This window comes from Syngnathus floridae, chromosome 2 (genome assembly GCF_059516105.1).
Source record: "Syngnathus floridae isolate MCC-2025c chromosome 2, RoL_Sflo_1.0, whole genome shotgun sequence".
In the NCBI taxonomy this organism is placed as follows: Eukaryota; Metazoa; Chordata; class Actinopteri; order Syngnathiformes; family Syngnathidae; genus Syngnathus; species Syngnathus floridae.
Window position 1 is genome coordinate 11,003,925 of NC_142414.1, and position 18,106 is coordinate 11,022,030.

The following is an 18,106-nucleotide window of genomic DNA, read 5'->3' on the forward strand; positions in this document are numbered from 1 at the left end:
AAACATGTAAAGCATTACAGAAAATGAAACAAAATATGAAGACAATTCAATCATTTAAAATAATAAGACTAGCATGATTAAAACCAAGCATCAATCTATATAAGATATAAAATAGGGAAATAAGACATGGGGATTAAAATAAGGAGGCTTAAAATAAAAATAAAGGATAGATTCATAAGAATGATGCAGTAAACAAGAGAATTTTCAAATGATCTGACGGTCTGAGGACAGCTCAGGTACAGCTACATAGATGTTTGTTTCCAAACAAGGTTTTATGGACTATTATCAGTCTTTGTGGCCCAGAGGCTGATCTCAGTTGATGAGAAGGTCCACTTTCATACCAGCTGAAAAGAATGCGAGCAAAGCCGGAGCTGAGCAGCTGGCATCTACACACAGCGCAGGAGGTCTCACGTTCATCAGGTTGCACAAAGGTTGAATGATAGAAGAGTCAAGTCCAAGTCTTCCTCGTGGATTAATACAGACGCACGCACACTCAAGCATAAACATGATAGAACGTATTCTCTCGATCGATGCTCTCACCTTGGGGATTTCGAACAGAAGAGTCAGCTGAGATGAGGAAAGAGTCTAGTGTTCCGCTTCTACTTTGCCCACGTGAAGCTTGCCTCATCTTATTATGCACTTTGAGCTTCATAGTGTGAAGACTGCAACTCAGCAAAGTTCTCCAAGAAATGACTTTAATCTGGCCGGCTTTCAATTCACTTTATGGGTAGTGTGATAGATGTTATAGCTAGGTGGGAATTTGCTGGAGTCTCATCTTAAATTCATTTTGACTTTAGAACCTTAAACTTTACGACGTTTTTAAGACATGTTAATTCCAATCTAAGATCACAGCTTACACCTTCTTAATATTCAGTCGTCTGTCTAAATATTCAACTGGCACAAAAACTATTTTGTGCCGTTACATTAGATTACTGACTGCTTATTTGACAATCATGTATAATATAATTGTGCACAAAGTGAATATATTATGATTTCTCTCTTAGTTTTAATGCACTTAATATACTCTTGGTTCATCTCTTGCATAGATGTGCGTGGATAAAAATATTTTCATTGAGTTTTTGTTAACAAAACACGAGTCTGAGTCCTAGCTTCATTTCGGTGTTCGGCATTTGAGCGGGCACAGTGACAGTGGACAGTATTCACATGTGGTTTCTGACTCAATTGAAAACAGTGGTTCTCTTTATCTCTGTAAAATATGCTCAACCACCTCCCACTCTCACAACCATGAGCGATGTGTCACCCAGCCTCTGGCGTCACACGGCACAAAGTCAGAGTGTCCTATCGCTGAATCAATTTTGGAGGAGAAGTGGCAAGATGAGATTGCATCTGAAGAATGCTAATCCACCCCAGAGTCCACGTCTGCAGATGTCAACATTAAAGACTCAATTTCCCAGAGGTCAGTGTGGCTTGATCACATATTACCACTAACTGATAGAGTGTTTCTGACATCTGCACTCTAGAAAGCATCAACACGCTAAACGTGCAGTCGAGAATCGGGAGGTCACGTATTCTCGACGGGGTTAAATATCTGACTTCTGAAGTAGCCCCGCTACTGCTCCAACTGTGTATTCATGCTTTGGTTTAAATTTGTAAAAGAGAATGTTTGAATCGTCGTTCATTTGAAATTCCTGCAATGTTACCTTGGACATTTACCACTGTATAACGTCAACACTTTATTTTGACTCTTTATATATTTATTTGGATATAAAAAAGAATTCATTTAGTGATGCGTGTGTTTGGCTAGATATGTGCTATGAAAATTAATACAACAGAAAACAACAGTTCTCACTTATAAATTTGTGTTTTCAGAGAGATTTTCTCATTCACAATCACCATATAGTATGATCAGTCGTTTATAATCTCACTGCGATGGGCTCCATCTTCCCTGTGACCCTGAATGTGATACCGTATTTTCCGCACTATAAGGCGCACCTAAAAACCTCCAATTTTCTCAAAAGCCGACAGTGCGCCTTATACTCAGGTGCGCCTTATATATGGACCAATATTGAGCCACTACAGCAGGCGTGTCCAAAGTCCGGCCCACGGGCCAAATGTATATATCTTATATATGGACAAAGTTTTAAAATGGGCCATTCATTGAAGGTGCGCCTTATATATGGACAGTTTTAAAATGGGCCATTCATTGAAGGTGCGCTTTATAATCTGGCGCACCTTATAGTGCGGAAAATACGGTACTTGCTTTAAGAAAGAAAAAAAAAGAAAGAAAAGGTATGTTTTGCTGTCTTTCATTCACATTATAATCTAATCCTTTTGATTGTAGTGTGCTTGGATATTTCCCAAGTGACTAACTCACTTGTTACATTCTGGTAATACCAAACAAAAACAAACATATGATGACAGTAGTCTCAAAAGAGCTCAGCAAATCCTCAGTATAACAGGATATTTCCACACAAATAAATACACTTTAATAGTGAAAAGATTCAAGTTACTTTTTGATGTTCCATCAGCTTGTACGTGACCTCATCACCTCAAACAAACACTCTGCTCATCTCTGTTTCCAATTGTTTACACTCTTGGAGCCATTAGCTGATCGGTGCTCCAGTGGTGACCAGCTTGTAATAAGCACCCTTAAGGGCCATAAGATGGTCATGTGTTCCCTTCTCAATCACGTAGCCTCGGGACATGACAGCGATGATGTCGGAGTTCTGAATGGTGGATAGGCGATGGGCGATAACGATGCAGGTCCTGCCCTCTCGAGCTTTGTCCAGAGCAGCTTGCACCGTCTGTGGCGGTCAAGGCGAGTACACAAAATTACACAGGGAAGAGAAATCATTGACATGCAAGCGGCATCATAATAGCGATTTGACAATCACGCCTTGATTACTGAGAGCCTGCAGCTTCAGTGCCCACATTAGCAGATCCACAACATGTATAAATGTATACAAGATCACTATCAGCCAAGAGGAAGAATAATGACATTAATGATGTCAATAATGAACAGCTCTTCTTGTTGCTTGCCACCAGAGAATATCAAGCAGCTGTGCAGAATGCAAATTCATTTGCGGGACTTGCCTTCTCACTCTCTGTGTCTAGAGCAGAGGTGGCTTCATCCAGAAGCAGGATCTTGGGATCACGTATGATTGCCCTAGCAATAGCAATGCGCTGTTTCTGGCCACGAGACAACTGAGAACCTTGGGCACCCACGTTGGTGTCGTATTTCTGAGGAGGAAAATGATATGTTGGGATCAATATCAATACCAAGCATGGTCTTTTTCAGTTACAGATGTTCCATCAAGCAGGAGCACTTTTAGCTTCGCCAAGACTTTGACCTCTGTCACCTCTAAAGTCAGCAAGTCACCAAAATGAGGAGCAGTTTAATAAGTACAGTACAGTACAGTATCTACAAAATGGAATCTGGTCTAATAAGGTCATCATAAATTACAATGTCTGTGCTATGAATCATTTGATCATTCCTTAATCCTTAATATAAGCATAATATAGGTGTGACGAAACCAAGATGACTCAGTCTGCAAGCTCAGATTTCTCGCTCTCCAGTCCCATGCGGTGAGTCTTTTATTCATCTTCCGTAATGCTTAGCCTCAGGTGGGTTGCGGGCAGAACAAAGTAAAATGTAATGGCCACATCCCACCGGGCTGGTATGCCATCACATGCATCATGATTGATTACGATGAATCGGCTTCTGAGAAATGTGACCAAACCCGCACCAAATGTGGCAGTTTGGGATCAAATTTGAAATGGCAATGTGATGTCTCACTTCAGACGACATTCTAGTTTTGTTACAAATTCTTCTTATTCCGCCCCCACCCTTTTTTTTTTTTTTAAATCTAAGAATCCATTGTTTTTCTATTTCACCGCTACTATTTACATTATTTCTTGTGAGAAAAGAATATCCGGAATCAAAACATTAGATTTGAGAGACAATTTTGGGTCGATTTTCATTCATTACAAAACCTTGGAAAAATGTGTTATACTCAGACCCATTTCCCAAACAATGGTGATCAATTTTCAAACATTTTAATAATGTGTGAATGTTGTGAGAGAAAATAAAATGAAGGCAAAAACACTGACGAAATGAAAACAGAAATCTCTTTGTGTAGCTACGCAACTTACCGCGTAAGTCTTAGCGTTCCCTTTCTGTCATCGATTGATCGACCTTATTATGTCTGCCTGTTTTTCTGCCTTCTAGTTTGTCTTTCCTCACTAATTGACGCACTTTAACATTCAGACAAACTAATCCCTGTGTTTAGCCTCCATATCTCTCCTTCTGCAAACATGAACCCACCTCAGGTAGAGACATGACAAAGTCATGGAGCTGTGATTTTTTGGCAGCTGAGATGACCTCGTCCATGCTGATGTTCCGTGAGTTGTCGCCGTATTTGATGTTTTCCAAGATGCTGCAGTCAAACAAGATCGGCTCCTGGGACACAATGCCAATCCTGGATCGCAGAAAAGGCACGTTGACGCGAGTCGAATCGCGACCATCAATCAGCTGCAAGAGGCAATTGATTTAACCATTAGTAGGAGGCAGTGTTATAATCAAAGAGTAGACATACAATTTACTTAATGAGCTTTAACATAATGTCCCTTCTAACTGTGTGATTTCTCTTCTAAATCTCCCAGAATCAGGTCCATGAGTTCCCAAGGCACTTCCAGCTCCATTAAGACCTTAAACATCCAGGCAGTGATTTTTCTCTGACAGGAGTCAACGTGCAATCAAGATAAGTGCTCCCATGACAGTCACAGCAAAACTGTCTGCTTAAAGATGCGCCAAATTCGGACATTTAAAAATACTAACGTCTGAGATGTTAAATGTCCAGCTGTCAGGTTTCTCAATGACACTTTGAAATTTATTCCATTGCGACATGTTTGACATTTTCTAAAAGGTCATCATCATCTTCTTCGACTATTTCATGCTGACTGCCATAAATTCCAACCTCGTTTTTGTCGGGTTAACTACAGAGACATTCGCAGGCGCTTGTGCACACGAAAAAATGTTGCCTGACAAAAAGTGAAAAAAAATACACAACAGATTTTTGATTGTTAAAATGTTTGCGGAATTTTGACATAGATAGGTGTTGCTTGTACAACAATATCGATTGGCATTTTGGTATAATGTATTTTTGTGTGTACATACTGTATTGTATGTCTGACCTATGAACTGACTGTATCCATAAGTTGTTATATTGGATGATGCGGTTGTAGTTTTTGATATCGCATTGTAAAAATTGAAAAAGAGTCTTTCTTCGGTTTTGTTGAAAAGGATGAAGAAAAGCCGCGTCCACCTCACTCACCACTTTGCCTTTATCGGGGTCATAAAACCTTTCCAGAAGCTGCACACTTGTGCTCTTCCCACAGCCGCTGCTACCCACAAAGGCCAACGTCTGCCCGGGCTTCACTGCCACATTCAACCCATTGAGGACCTGGATGTCTGGTCGGGTCGGGTAAGTGAACTTGCAGTCAATGAACTCAATGTTGCCTTGGAAGTTATCCTGGTAGAGAAGGATAGGGGTGGGGCAAACAAAATGGGTGCAAAGGTTTAGTTTTGTTTTGGGAACACACTTCTTGATTGACATTGTCTGCAAGAGGATCGTTTCAGACTATTTTGAGTTTCAACTCTGCCTTGCAGTAAAACGTGAAATTGCGAGATTACTTTGGTCACAGTTTATTCGCAGCACTGCTTTAATTGTACAAACTTGGATGTAGTTTGGCCTGCCACTGTGAATAAGAATTGCACTGTAAATGATAATGACGGATTTGATGATGCTCCTGGGAATCCTCAAACATTACTTTTTTTTTCTAGCCGAACTCTGATGTACTTCTTAACTTTGTCCCTGACTTGTTTGGAATGTTTGTTGGTTCTCAGTGGCTGTATTTGGTTGTTGCAACCTCTGGGGGAGATTTAAAAAAGGTGTGTATCTATGGAGAGAGTATATCACATTTAGTTTATTTCAATAATTATGTAACTTTTGAAATGGTGACATCACAACGTGAGGTATATGTACAGACCAATTTTCTTTTCCTTTTTTTAATTTTGTATTTTACTATATCTATTTCTGATTTCTCTTCAAAACTTTTTGTTTGGAGCCGTTTTTTTATATTAGAATCGTCCTAATCCTCTAATGTCAGCCTCTCAACGTGAATTATTTAATAATTTTCATAGTCATTAATAAAAACAAATTATTTTATCTCTGTTTTTACTTCAGAAAACAAAAAAGAGTAATTGAATCACTTTGGTGAGAACAAAAATTAATTTCTCTTGTGAGATATTGTTTTATGTTTTATGTTGTAATCACTAAACAATACATAATGAACAACGGTAAACGGGTAAAATTATTGTGGGATATACTTTCATGTAAAATGAAAGGAAAATATGATTATTTGATAATCGATAGAATGATCGATTCTAAAAATATTCAACAGTGACAGCCCTAGTGTCAATCAAACCGAGAATTATGTTGGACTGCTAAACTCACTGCAATAAAACGAAGTTAATAAGTTTGATTTTTTGCAATTATCTTTCATAAAGATACAACTATAAATAAGGATCCCCCCCCCCACACACACACACAAGTAGCGTGCCATCATAGCACATAATCCACATCATATGTGGCAACATACCCATTTATCTCCTTTGTCACTGTACACGCTAATCTTGGGCACTCGGTCCAGCAGCTGGAAAAAGCGTGCTGCTGAAATCTTGGCCTTGGCATAGTCAGGGGTGTAGGATGAGGCTCTACCCAGGGCTGTGCCGCTTGTCACGATGGCAGAAATGACCCTACACACATGATGAAACAATTGCTCATTTTCCACAAAGGAAAGAAGAGTTCAGGGCTTTTCATTGTGTGTAACCTTGAGCCCCTTGTCAGAGAACATAAAACAGCTGAGGCCTCCCTTGTCTCCTCTTATCGTGAGAAGTAAAAATTGATCAATTCAATGGGGCTGAAGTTAGCTTTGCAGGTTTAAAGAGATGAATGTGTTTCTGTATTTTTTTTTTTTTATCTAGCTGATGCACTTGCTCTGAAATTCTCTGCTGCTCCCCAATTGATACGCAGCTCACACTTTGGAAACAACTGGGATGGTTTATCTGTCCTTTTGTCAAAGGTGGCTGGTTTATGTCACGTACCTGAACACCAAGCTGAAATGGAGTCCCTCTTGGCGTACCAAGTATCCCCCAAACCGATAAGAGGCAGAGTTGGTTAGGAAGACAACACACTGGGCGAAACCATAACAAGCCCCGTAGACGTTAGCTTTCTTCAGGGCTGCCTGGTAAGGAGCATCCAGTTGCGCAATATACGTGTCCACAAAATTCCTCTCCTTTCCAAGACCAGCTATGGTGCGAATGTTATTGAGGGCTTCACCAGAAATCTGCAAAGTGCAGAAAAGGGAAGATGGATTATACCCAATGTATGACTTTTCAATTTGAGATCATTGACCATTTGTTATGTAATGTAACTGGATGGTGACCTGTCCAGCAGCCTCCATAGCTTGTTTGTCTTGCTTGGCAAATCCAGTGAGCATCTTGGCCTGGAAACCACCTGACAAAGCGATGAAGGGCAGGAAGCACAGGATGAGCAGCGTGAGCTTCCAGCTGAAGTAGAAGGACATGAGGATGGCCACACCAATGTTGGTCAGAGAGTTGACGATCATGCCGATCTGGGAGCCGGTGGCCTTTAAAAAGAAGTGCATATGTGTCTTTACATCTGTATCTGACATCAGGTCATTCAAATGAGGGGAAGCTCAGCGCCGCCTCAAAGACTATCCAATTATCATACAATTCTGACCAAACCATGAAGGTGTTCAAGTGCATATTTAGTCAATGAAATGTACACACAGCAGTATATATCTTCTATTAACTTATTTTTACACTCCTGAGTACTGATAATGAAGCTTTATGATGTTAGTTTGACCTTAATTTGCTTTGGTTTTGAAAGCTGTACAAACAGGAGGTCAACCAGTATTGGATTGTGCTCAACCTTAGTGGTTGTACACAAAACATTCAGCTTTGTAGCATTATCACTGTATGCTTGACTCTGATCTCGAAATAATAATGGTAATTCGTTAGGCTGAGATGTCTCTGTTTGCCGTTGTTCATGCCTCACCCCTTGAACTTGCGAGGCATCTGTCGCCAAGCGTGTGGTCAGAGCTCCAGGGCTATTTTTGTGATCATCAAACCAGCCAATCTCCTGGCCAAGCATGGCATGAAAGCCCAGACGACGTAACCGTCGGGTGAGCAGTTCCCCAGACTTGGAGAAGGCATAGCCCTGGAATTTCAATCAATCAATCAGTCAATCATGAGTGTTAGTTTTGGTCTTTTGTGACTTTTTCTAGTCTTGAAGTAGAATGGACCCCTAAAGAGTTTCTTTACCTGCAGCATTTGAGTGAAGAAAGAGACAATGCCGACCATGACAAAGAACAGGCAGATACCATCAATCTCCTTCCTTTGAGCTATGGGATCTGTAAGTGAGAAAGTCTGCACACACGCAAAAGACAAACAACTGACCACTTGCCCTTTTCTCCCCAAGAAATATTTTCATCATTCTAACAGTGCCGGAGAGCAGTGGTCCCCAACCCCAGCCCGCAGCACACCTCCTGTGCCTTCCTTTCCTTCTGCACCACAATACCATTGTTTTTATACCGGTTCTTTCATTTTATTTTGTTTTTATTTATCCACCACAACTTAAAAGCCGGTTTGTGAAAATATTGTCTGACAATAATCCGGTTTGTGGTGCTAAAACGGTTGAGGACCGCTGCTGGACAGAACCATTTTTATCTTTACAGTTTGAACCTAACTGTAACCTCACCGCCAATATTTGACTGAATAGAAGTGAGTAGACGGGGTTGACTCCTCCATTCACAGCTGCCCCCAAAGATCCAAAAAGCATGTAAGGCCATTCGGGCAAGTTGTACTTCAAGATCCTGGCAACTGGTGCTGGCTCCACTGGCTCCTCCTCTTCCTCCTCTTGAATTGCATTCTGAATAGTCAGCATCACCATGTGAGGAAAACGATAGTAGTTGTGAAGAAAAGCAAATGCATTAAATGGCCTTGACACCCACCTTGGATTTGTCTGCTTGAGATATAGCAAAGGCTGTGGTGCCCAGCTCTCCAGCAATGGAAACAGAGGAATCTGGAATCAAGTTGGAAAGCTGGGATCGGGATCTCTGGCGAATGGAGGCTCTGTCAAACAAGCGTGTACAGGCAAAAAAGAATAAAACATTAATGGGTACATTTTATTCGACCTACTGTTTCGTTTTGTGGTTTTTGCTTAAGATCTAAAAGGCTTTCTGCTGACCACAGCTGAACTTGAATTGTTAATATAAAGTTCAGATGTAAAGAGGTGCATTTGTCTTGTGTGTGCCGTGCAGCAATTTGCACAATCAGCAGCGTGCACTCTGATAGCAATGAGGTATAGTAGCCCCTTTATTTCGAATACACATAATTTCTTTCGTGTTGACAACCGCTTAACTCAAAAGTTAACAGCAAATTAAGTCAATAAAATTAGCCTGAAAGAGCAGAGAAGGGAGGGACTTTAATTACCCAGATAATAGCAAATATTATCATGCAGCACCATATTTTGCTAATTATCAGGTTATTTTCTGGTTCGAGAATGATCCAAAATTCATGGAGGGTTGTTTTATCATTCTAGATCAGAAGCAAACAGATCTCCTGGAGTTTAATGGCTTCTCGCATGCACATGTGCCACCCTTCCACTGAGCTTCCTAGAACTCAGTCACAAAGTTTTTGCGTAATCCTACTACAATGACTTTCACACTGAGAGATAATGATCCTATTTAGATGTACCGTCAGGACTCTGCAGTTGGATACGATACAGCAGTTAATTAGGACCACTGCCCCGTAGAAGAATGGGTTTGAATGTGTGTTCAAATCGCTCATCTCGATCGTGAATTGTGGCCTCTGTGTCTGAGTGACCAAGGGTGGACCCCATCTTGCGTCCAAAAAATGTTTGGATCAACTTCTTGTTTCGTGTGTACCTGAACAAGCTATTAATTGGACAGGTGGTTGTGTTGTGGTACCTCATACTGGCCCGGTAGCTTCCGGCTCTGGACAGGCTGAGCTTCTCTTGTACGTCTTCATTTTCAGCCACTGAGAGCAATAAGTGTTGTTAATGGATGTAAAACATCTTTGTGGGAATCAGTAAGTGTAGAACCCACTTTGGCGAGCTTTCTCATTGAGAGCTTTGTCTCCTTGGCTCTGTAAGGTGACAAGGGTGAAGTAGACGCCTTTCCTGTCCAGCAGCTCGCTGTGCTTGCCCCTCTCAACAGCCTGGCCGTGCTCGAAACCCACAATCACGTCAGCGTTCTTTATAGTGGACAGCCGGTGAGCAATGGAGATGGTGGTCCGTCCCATCCGCACCTTCAGCATCAACAATCAAGTGGTCAAGAAAACAGCCTCAATCTCCAGAACCACAAACTGCAATTATTACACTTTGGATTATTTGGATGATTTATCAATATTTTAATGACTTTGTGGCAGTTAGTAATGAGTTTCAATGTGTTATATTTTTCCCCTTTTAATTATATCTCCCAATCACACTCTACAGATTAAAAATGTAGAATAGTCAAGGTTTGCATATTTATTTTCTGAGCTACACTGAACCATATCCAACAACCCTGTAATTTATCATTCTTATTTGTAGAAATACAGTAGTATTAATAGTTGCACTCCCATGGGCAGTAAAGTGAGATTACAAATGAGTACCTTTGTTTTCTTCTAATCACTATTGCTTCTACCCAAAGTTTTCCGAGCCATGTTGGGAAAAATTGGCGATCCATAAACTGATTCATTGACTCTTTCTCTGAATGTTCTGAACTCCTGTTTTGATGCCAATTCTGTCACCTTGAGCAAAATAATGCTCTCAGAAGGAGTTGGGAGGAGATGTTTGCATGGATAAATTCCTAGAGCATGTTGTTTTTTAGACCACAAACTAGTTGAGGTAGAATCTATGGTGCCACTAGTGGTTGAAGCCAAGTCGCACGCTCTTTTTTTGAACCAACCATTTACTTCCACACATTGTTGGTTCTTTTTGGTGTAAAACTATTGTTGTGAAGTGGCGCTACGTAAATACAAACAGTGAATTGAGTAGAGACGTACTTTATCTAAAGCCTCTTGTACCACGGCCTCACTCTCGTTGTCCAAGGCAGAGGTGGCCATGTCAAGCAGCAGGATGCGAGGGTTCCTGACCAGTGCCCGGGCGATTGCGATACGTTGCTTCTGACCGCCACTCATCTGACCACCACCTTCTCCTACTAGCGTGTCAAATTTCTGTCAAATCATAAGAAGTGAGGTTTTAACATCATGCATGCTCTTCAAATGTTTATCAGCTCTCCACCTGTGGCAGGTCCATTATAAAGTTGTACGCGTTGGCTTCTTTGGCGGCAGTGATGATGTCCTCCATTGAGACGGCAGGTCGACCGTAGCGTATATTCTCAGCAATGGTGGTGGCGAACAGCACAGGCTCCTGCTCCACGATGCCAATGAGCGAACGCAGCCATTGGATGTTCAGCCCACGGATGTCATGACCGTCCAGAGTAACCTGGGATGCAGACATCAGTTAGTTGAACTAAAATTGATTATGGTGCTAAAGTACATTGCTGCTGTTATCTGTTTTTTTGCCCCAACCCCAGAGTTATTTTTCAAATGACAAGAACAAAGGTGAAGAGAAAAGCAATCTTCAGTCCCTCCATGCATCAATAGCAGAAGCAGAATTGATCCTACCATGCCCTCTTTGGGGTCATAGAAGCGCTGAATAAGTTGGACAGCTGTGCTTTTCCCGGCGCCGCTCGCTCCGACAAAAGCTGTGGTCTCGCCTGACTTCACTATGACACTGAGCCGGTCCAAGATCTGAACAAAAGATTGCACAGCAGCACAGTCAGCAGTATAAACTTCGTATTGTAATTACAAAAAAAAAAAAGAGTTAAATACCTTAACCTCCGGTCGGGAAGGGTAATGGAAGGTCACATTATGAAATTCAATGTCACCTTTGACTCTATCAAGTTTATATCCTGCCTCAGATAAACAGTCAATCTCAGGCTCCTGAAGAAGTAAAAAAATAAAAGACTTGTTCAAACCAGAATAGATCAACTTTAATGGATGTCAATATTAGACCACAAACATTTCTTACTCTTTCAATGGTTTCAAAGATGATGGTGGCAGCTCCACGGCCTGCGGCAAATGCTTCCAGACATGGCGATGCCTGTCCCAAATTCATAGCTGCTATCAGAACACCAAAGAATACCTGGCAAGGAAACAAAGGCCCGACATTATAATACTCATACTATGTAAAGTGAAAATAATGATGAATTTCATTTTCTAAAGTGTGTGTCCGACACCAATTGCCTAAAACATCTGAGTAAGATAAAGACTCAGCTCCAGTTTTGCCGAGAAAAGAGCAAACCTCATCATAGTAGTGGAGCAGATATTAAAATTTAATAAGACCTTAGGGGAAATGTAATGACCCATTACAGGAATGGGCAACTTTTGTGGTGGAATGTTTTATCCATTTCCCTCGAGGGCTAATAATGGGAAAAGGCCTTTTTTTTTTGTAATGAGCCACACAGGAAAAATATAGGTTGTACACTATTAATAATTATTACTTGAAATTAATTACAAGCATTCATGCATTACATGAATTTCATTTACAAATGCAAATCCATATTGTTTCGATTCATGAATTCACTTGAGTGACCACACTAAATGTTGTCTAATTAATTATTAATTCATTTTAAATTACTCATGTGCTTCAAATAAGGTTTAAACAGCTCTAGTCAATATAGGTAAGAGGATAGCTCATTATGTTTAGATTTTCTTGTTCCATCATTAATGTCTTTGCAAGCTGTTTCCTATTACAGTAGATCAATTTATCTTCCCGAGTGTGTGGTATTGTGGTGCGACTCATCTAAAAACATTACGGGTTAATTGCGACACCAGGCAACTTGACAGCAAGCAATCGTTTAATGCAGTCATGAAATACCGACATGTGGGATCGGTGCTTCAGTGCAATTTTCATTCAAACCTCACTGGAACTGAATTCGTTACAGCGGAGAGTGACCAACTATGAGCAGTTATTAACATTTCTTTCTGTATGTTGGTGACGGCCAAGAACTTTAATGTATTTCTACTCGAGGGTGGAGGTGACTCGTTAAAATGTCTGTGAATATTTTCATATGTTAGCATGGGGGAGTTGTTACCTGCAAAAGGGTTCCTGGTGAGTATTCTTCTGTGTCCACAACAAGACTGGAACCATACCAGAAAGCCAGGCCGTAGCACAGGAAGATAATCAACCACATGTATCCAGTGAAAAACCCCATGATCAAACCCTTTCTGATCCCCCAGCGTTGTGCTGACACAAGATTCTTGTCATACCTGGAGGAAACAAGAGCAATTTACTAACAACTGAAAATAAAACATCCATCCATAAAGTTTGGATTGAGCTTGTCCTCCTTAGGGATCTGGATGAGATGGAAAACCTTCGTACAGCACCCTTTCGTTCCATTCGCATATCAGTCACATTACTGCCATTTGCATAGCATCGATGGACTCCGCTCCGCTCTCAACTCCTCTGCATGTATGATCACAAAAAGTCATTTTCCCATCATTCCTACAGCAACTTCACTCACTCCAGGTCCAATTTTAAATTCAATTCAAGTGTTTTTATAACAGGCCATTCATAACCTTGCCCCTCCATACCTGTCTGCCCTCCCACACATCACCACTCCATTGCGCACCCTCAGAACCTCCTACGTGCAATTCACTCTCTCTCACCACGACCAAATCCAAACTCAAAACCCTCCTATTCAAAAGTGTCTACTCAATTAAACTGCCCCATATATTTATTTGTTGTATTCATTCTGTATAATTCTGTTTCTACTGTTGTTCTAATGGTCGACAGTGTCCTTGAGTTTCTCCAAGGGTGCTTACAAATAAAATGTATGGTGATGATAATTGTTATTATTATAGAGAGGATTGAAAGATGGATGGAAATTGAGCTTGTATGCGAATGGTTCAGCTCATAAAAAATATGACCCCAGAAATTGTTGGATTTACATTTTGGTTCATAATATATATTGCATACCGTTGCACTTCTTTATTCTCTCCGCCAAAAGCAGCCACCGTTCTGATCGAGGAGAGGACTTCGTCTGCGATGGCGCCAGCTTTAGCATAGGCCTGCAGCTCCATGCCTGTCAGTTTAGCCACAAACTGGACCCAATGTACAAGCAAAGAAGTCAGGTGATGTTGAGCCAAGCATTTCCACAAATCTCTACGGTACATTTCAGTTCAATACAGCACGGTTTGGAATGGTGAAGTTAAAGCTTTGTGATCCCATTGCAGAGTGTGCATGATGGTAACAGTCATCTATGATTCTTTGCCAAAGAATCTGTCTATTTCCTCTATTTCCAAATTCAAACATAAGAATGCCAAAAAGGGCTATGTTACTGTAACAAAATGTTACAGCTTTATGATGAACATGCAAAACATCAATCACATTAATTTGAAACTGAAGTTAACGCAAGGGGGAGAATCTCACCAGTGCCATGAGGCCAGCTCCAACACCAATGAGTGGACTTGCTGCCACAATCACAAGCGTTAACTTCCATCCTTTCACAAAGCCGATGCAGAAGCCGCACACGAATGTGGTGAAACGCTGCATAAAAATGGCGACTTGGTCTGCAATGGCGTCATTGATCTTGTTGATGTCACTGGATTGTCACAGTCATGATATGATACAGTCAGCATTTTACTCCAATAGTGAGATCACAACCCTGCAACTACGACCAACTTACTCAGACATGCGTGTATTCAGCTCTCCCACTGAGGTGCAGTCAAACCAGCCAATCTCCATCCTCATCACTTTGCTGAAGTAGATTTTCCGTATGAGCTGGATCTGCTTGGCAGCAGCAGTGACCCATAGAGAGATCTGTCCCACAAGGTTGTTGGATATGACAGGAGAGAGTGCAAGGACAGAGTGCAAATAAATACTACATCCATGACCAATGTTATTCAAGAAAGATGTCACACTTATCGTTCACTTTTTTCTTCTGGGTTTGTAAAAAAATTTCTTGGTATTTCTGGTTTTTTTCCACACACAAAACACACAAAAATCAAAGTGTAGTTGTCACGACTCATCCCCGGGTGCATTATTATGTCTATGTTGCCATGGTTTCTGTTCACGTCGCCCCTCCCCTCCTGTGTTGCCTCAATATCAATGTAATCATAGTCACCTGCCTCTTGTTACCTGTCATGTATTTAAGTCCTGTCTGCGTGTCACTTCCTTTCGGCTCATTGGTGTCTTCACGTTTGATGTCGGTCTTGTTTCTTGTGGTTCCTGTCTTTGCCAGTTCTGTTTTAGTTAGCCAGTCTGTCGGTCGGTCAGTTTGTCGGTTGTATTTAAGTCCTGTCTGCGTGTCCCTCACCGTCGGATTGTTCTCATCTCATGTCTTCTTGTTTCTAGTCTCCGATCTGTTCTGTTCTGTTCTCGTCTTGTCACTAGTCGAGCCTCCATTATCTTTTGAGTTCTTCAATAAACCCTGGTCCAAGCTGCATTTGGTCGCCCAGCTCCAATCACTTCATGACGGTAGTATGTCCGCCTAAACTTACTCCGACCATGTCTAAATACTGGCGCAGCTGGTCTAACGCCATGCAGATACATACATTCTGATTATTACAGTTTTTAAACTATGCTGCTGGCTGCCACAGCTATTCTGGGAGCTCAAGAGGGGCGGGGGGGGGTGTTCTCCAGCTGCCCTCATCATGGCACAGACCTAATATTTGTTATCTCTTCCCAAGGCAGTTTTATATCGTCTGCCCATTTAGGTCTGCTTACGGTTCCATCTAAACGTACTAAATGCACTTTGACCTCTCAGATGAAAAAAATCTGTTTCTTGTGAACGATGCAGTTGTCTTCACTCTGCTATTTCTGAGACTGAGTGTATGATTGGTGCGCTGCATTTACTGAAAGGAACGAGAGCAGTTGATTTGATTGCACATGATTAAAGTCTTCTGTGTACACGACCACAACGGCGTAAACCTCCTTTTTTATGAACTTACAAAGACCCTCTGTAACACATTTTCGCCACCCACCACAAAAAATGTATGACAATGCAGCTTTGTTTATTAAAACAGACCAAATTGTGCTGGTGTGAAAGTGATGCTGACCTAAGGTTAAGTTACCAACCTGAAAGTATCCCAAAATGAAGACAGCTGCTCCAATTCCAACATAGTAGAAGGCAAATTTGGTCATTTCATATTCGATGTCAAGAATCCTGAAAATCAGCATGCAGGCAAGAAATGTATTGGGCACAAGCATTTGACCAAAAGCTAACCTTGTCAACGTACCCGCATGACCTGCCCGTCGACGATGAGAGGTTTCCCCACTCTGAATAGTTGATAGCGCTCCAGTTTGACAAGAACACACCTACTAATGTATCAGTGTAGTTCTTTGTCCATTGGATGGTATTGTTCACGCACTCCTTCCGCTCGTCTCTTAGCTCATTCAGCTCAATGTCGTACTCAATGAAGGTGTCAGTGAGCAGGCCGAACACCAGCAGCATAAGGGGCTGGGCCGAACCGTGCAGCACAGCACAAATGCTCCCTATCACCATCATCAGCACTTCCTTGCAAGTGGCAAAACGAAACTGGATAAATACAGCAAAGAGTTTGTTTGCATTAGCGACTGCTGCATGGACCAACACTGATTAACTAAACTATGAATAACAACGTGTCTTTTTACCAGCTGAAAGAAGCCAACTCGAATTGCAGGTTGCTCCTTGCTCTCCTGCCCTCTGTTTGAAAGAAAATTCTACTATATCATTTGTAATTATCACTGTGATGAAATATCAGGGCCTCTACTAAACTACTCACTTCTCCTTCTCCTTAGAAGTTGACATGGTCCTGCGTGGAAAGAAAACACATGTAAAGCAAATAATCTGATCAAAAACAACCAATGTTCAGTCCTTTGTATAAACCTTTGTGAATCAATTAAAACGTACTGCTGCACTTTACATTATGTCATTGCCACACAGACACATTCATACATTCTGGTTATGTTCTGCCGAGTCATGAGTTAAACTTGCAGAACCAAAACAATCGCTGTATGTCCCAAAATGGGAGATTTACAAAGCTTGACACTATCCAAGAGATGTTAATTTAAAAATATGCTCAGTATTGTTTTTGTGTAATTGGAAGTACATCATATTGAGTGGTCTATTATTAGGTGCGCGGAGCGAAATAATAGAAACTTGACACACCATCGGCTCACATTATTTGATCCATAATAGTGTGGCTCATAATAATTGTTCAAATAACACAAAATGTAAAGCAGCGGAAAAACAAACATAATTACTAAAAAAAAAAAAAAAAAGGCACACTATAAAATCGATTATAATACGTACATGTAGGAGCCAGCTGGTTCTGTAAAACAGAAAATGTGTTACAGTTTGATTGAGATTCGACTGAAATCCTCTTCGATGACTGGATTTGATTTACCTTCGCCCGTAATGTCATAGCTGTGATTCTCCTGTCCAAGCTTTTTAATACTTTGCAATTTCACTGATCCGGATGGCATATTGGCTCATCTCAAGAAAGCAAAGCAAAAGAAATCAAAACAATTCCAACTATGAAACAATCATGACTCAAGAGTACAAAAGAAGAAGAGACATTTACCAATATGTGTCCTTTCTCGTCCTTTCGAGAACTTATCATGGGTCCGTAGAACTGGAGTCAGGTCAAAGGATCCTTCAGAAACTCTTATACGCTTAAATCCTTCACCGTGTCATCCAACCTTAAAGTCCCACCAATACTATAGTGTCAGTTGTGGCCGCACGCCACTTGTATATAGGAGGAGGCCAACCTGTGTACCTTGGAAAGGATTCACGTGCGGTTATTGGGGAGGGTTGGGCTTAGTTGGTACTCGGAGGGTCACAATGTTTTCTTTGAGGGTAAGTGTCCGATCGGTTTGTGTCCGCTGTTGTCGAGGTCAATGACCGCTCGTGTAACCATTCCACCTGGAGAGGCCGTTGCGCTTATCGTTATTGAATTCGCTTGTTTGTCTGTAGGCACATAAGTGAATATTTCTCGTACAATGTAACA

General features: G+C 41.2%; 1 protein-coding gene across 1 annotated transcript; it reads right to left on the minus strand.

The window, feature by feature from the left end:
- Positions 1-1,681: 1,681 nt before the first annotated feature.
- Positions 1,682-17,907, minus strand: abcb11b (ATP binding cassette subfamily B member 11b). Its single transcript, XM_088400892.1, has 29 exons — positions 17,681-17,907; positions 17,504-17,592; positions 17,410-17,428; positions 16,880-16,909; positions 16,749-16,800; positions 16,355-16,653; positions 16,194-16,281; positions 14,803-14,936; positions 14,547-14,718; positions 14,094-14,218; positions 13,210-13,384; positions 12,144-12,257; positions 11,945-12,055; positions 11,738-11,863; positions 11,352-11,555; positions 11,114-11,284; positions 10,174-10,375; positions 10,036-10,105; positions 9,058-9,178; positions 8,805-8,975; positions 8,369-8,473; positions 8,103-8,264; positions 7,468-7,671; positions 7,127-7,368; positions 6,622-6,778; positions 5,295-5,492; positions 4,286-4,492; positions 3,055-3,201; positions 1,682-2,765 (listed from the first exon to the last, which is right to left on the minus strand). The coding sequence occupies exons 2-29, from the start codon at positions 17,580-17,582 to the stop codon at positions 2,565-2,567; spliced, it is 4,086 nt and encodes a 1,361-aa protein (XP_088257018.1). The 5' UTR covers positions 17,583-17,592; positions 17,681-17,907; the 3' UTR covers positions 1,682-2,564.
- Positions 17,908-18,106: the final 199 nt, after the last annotated feature.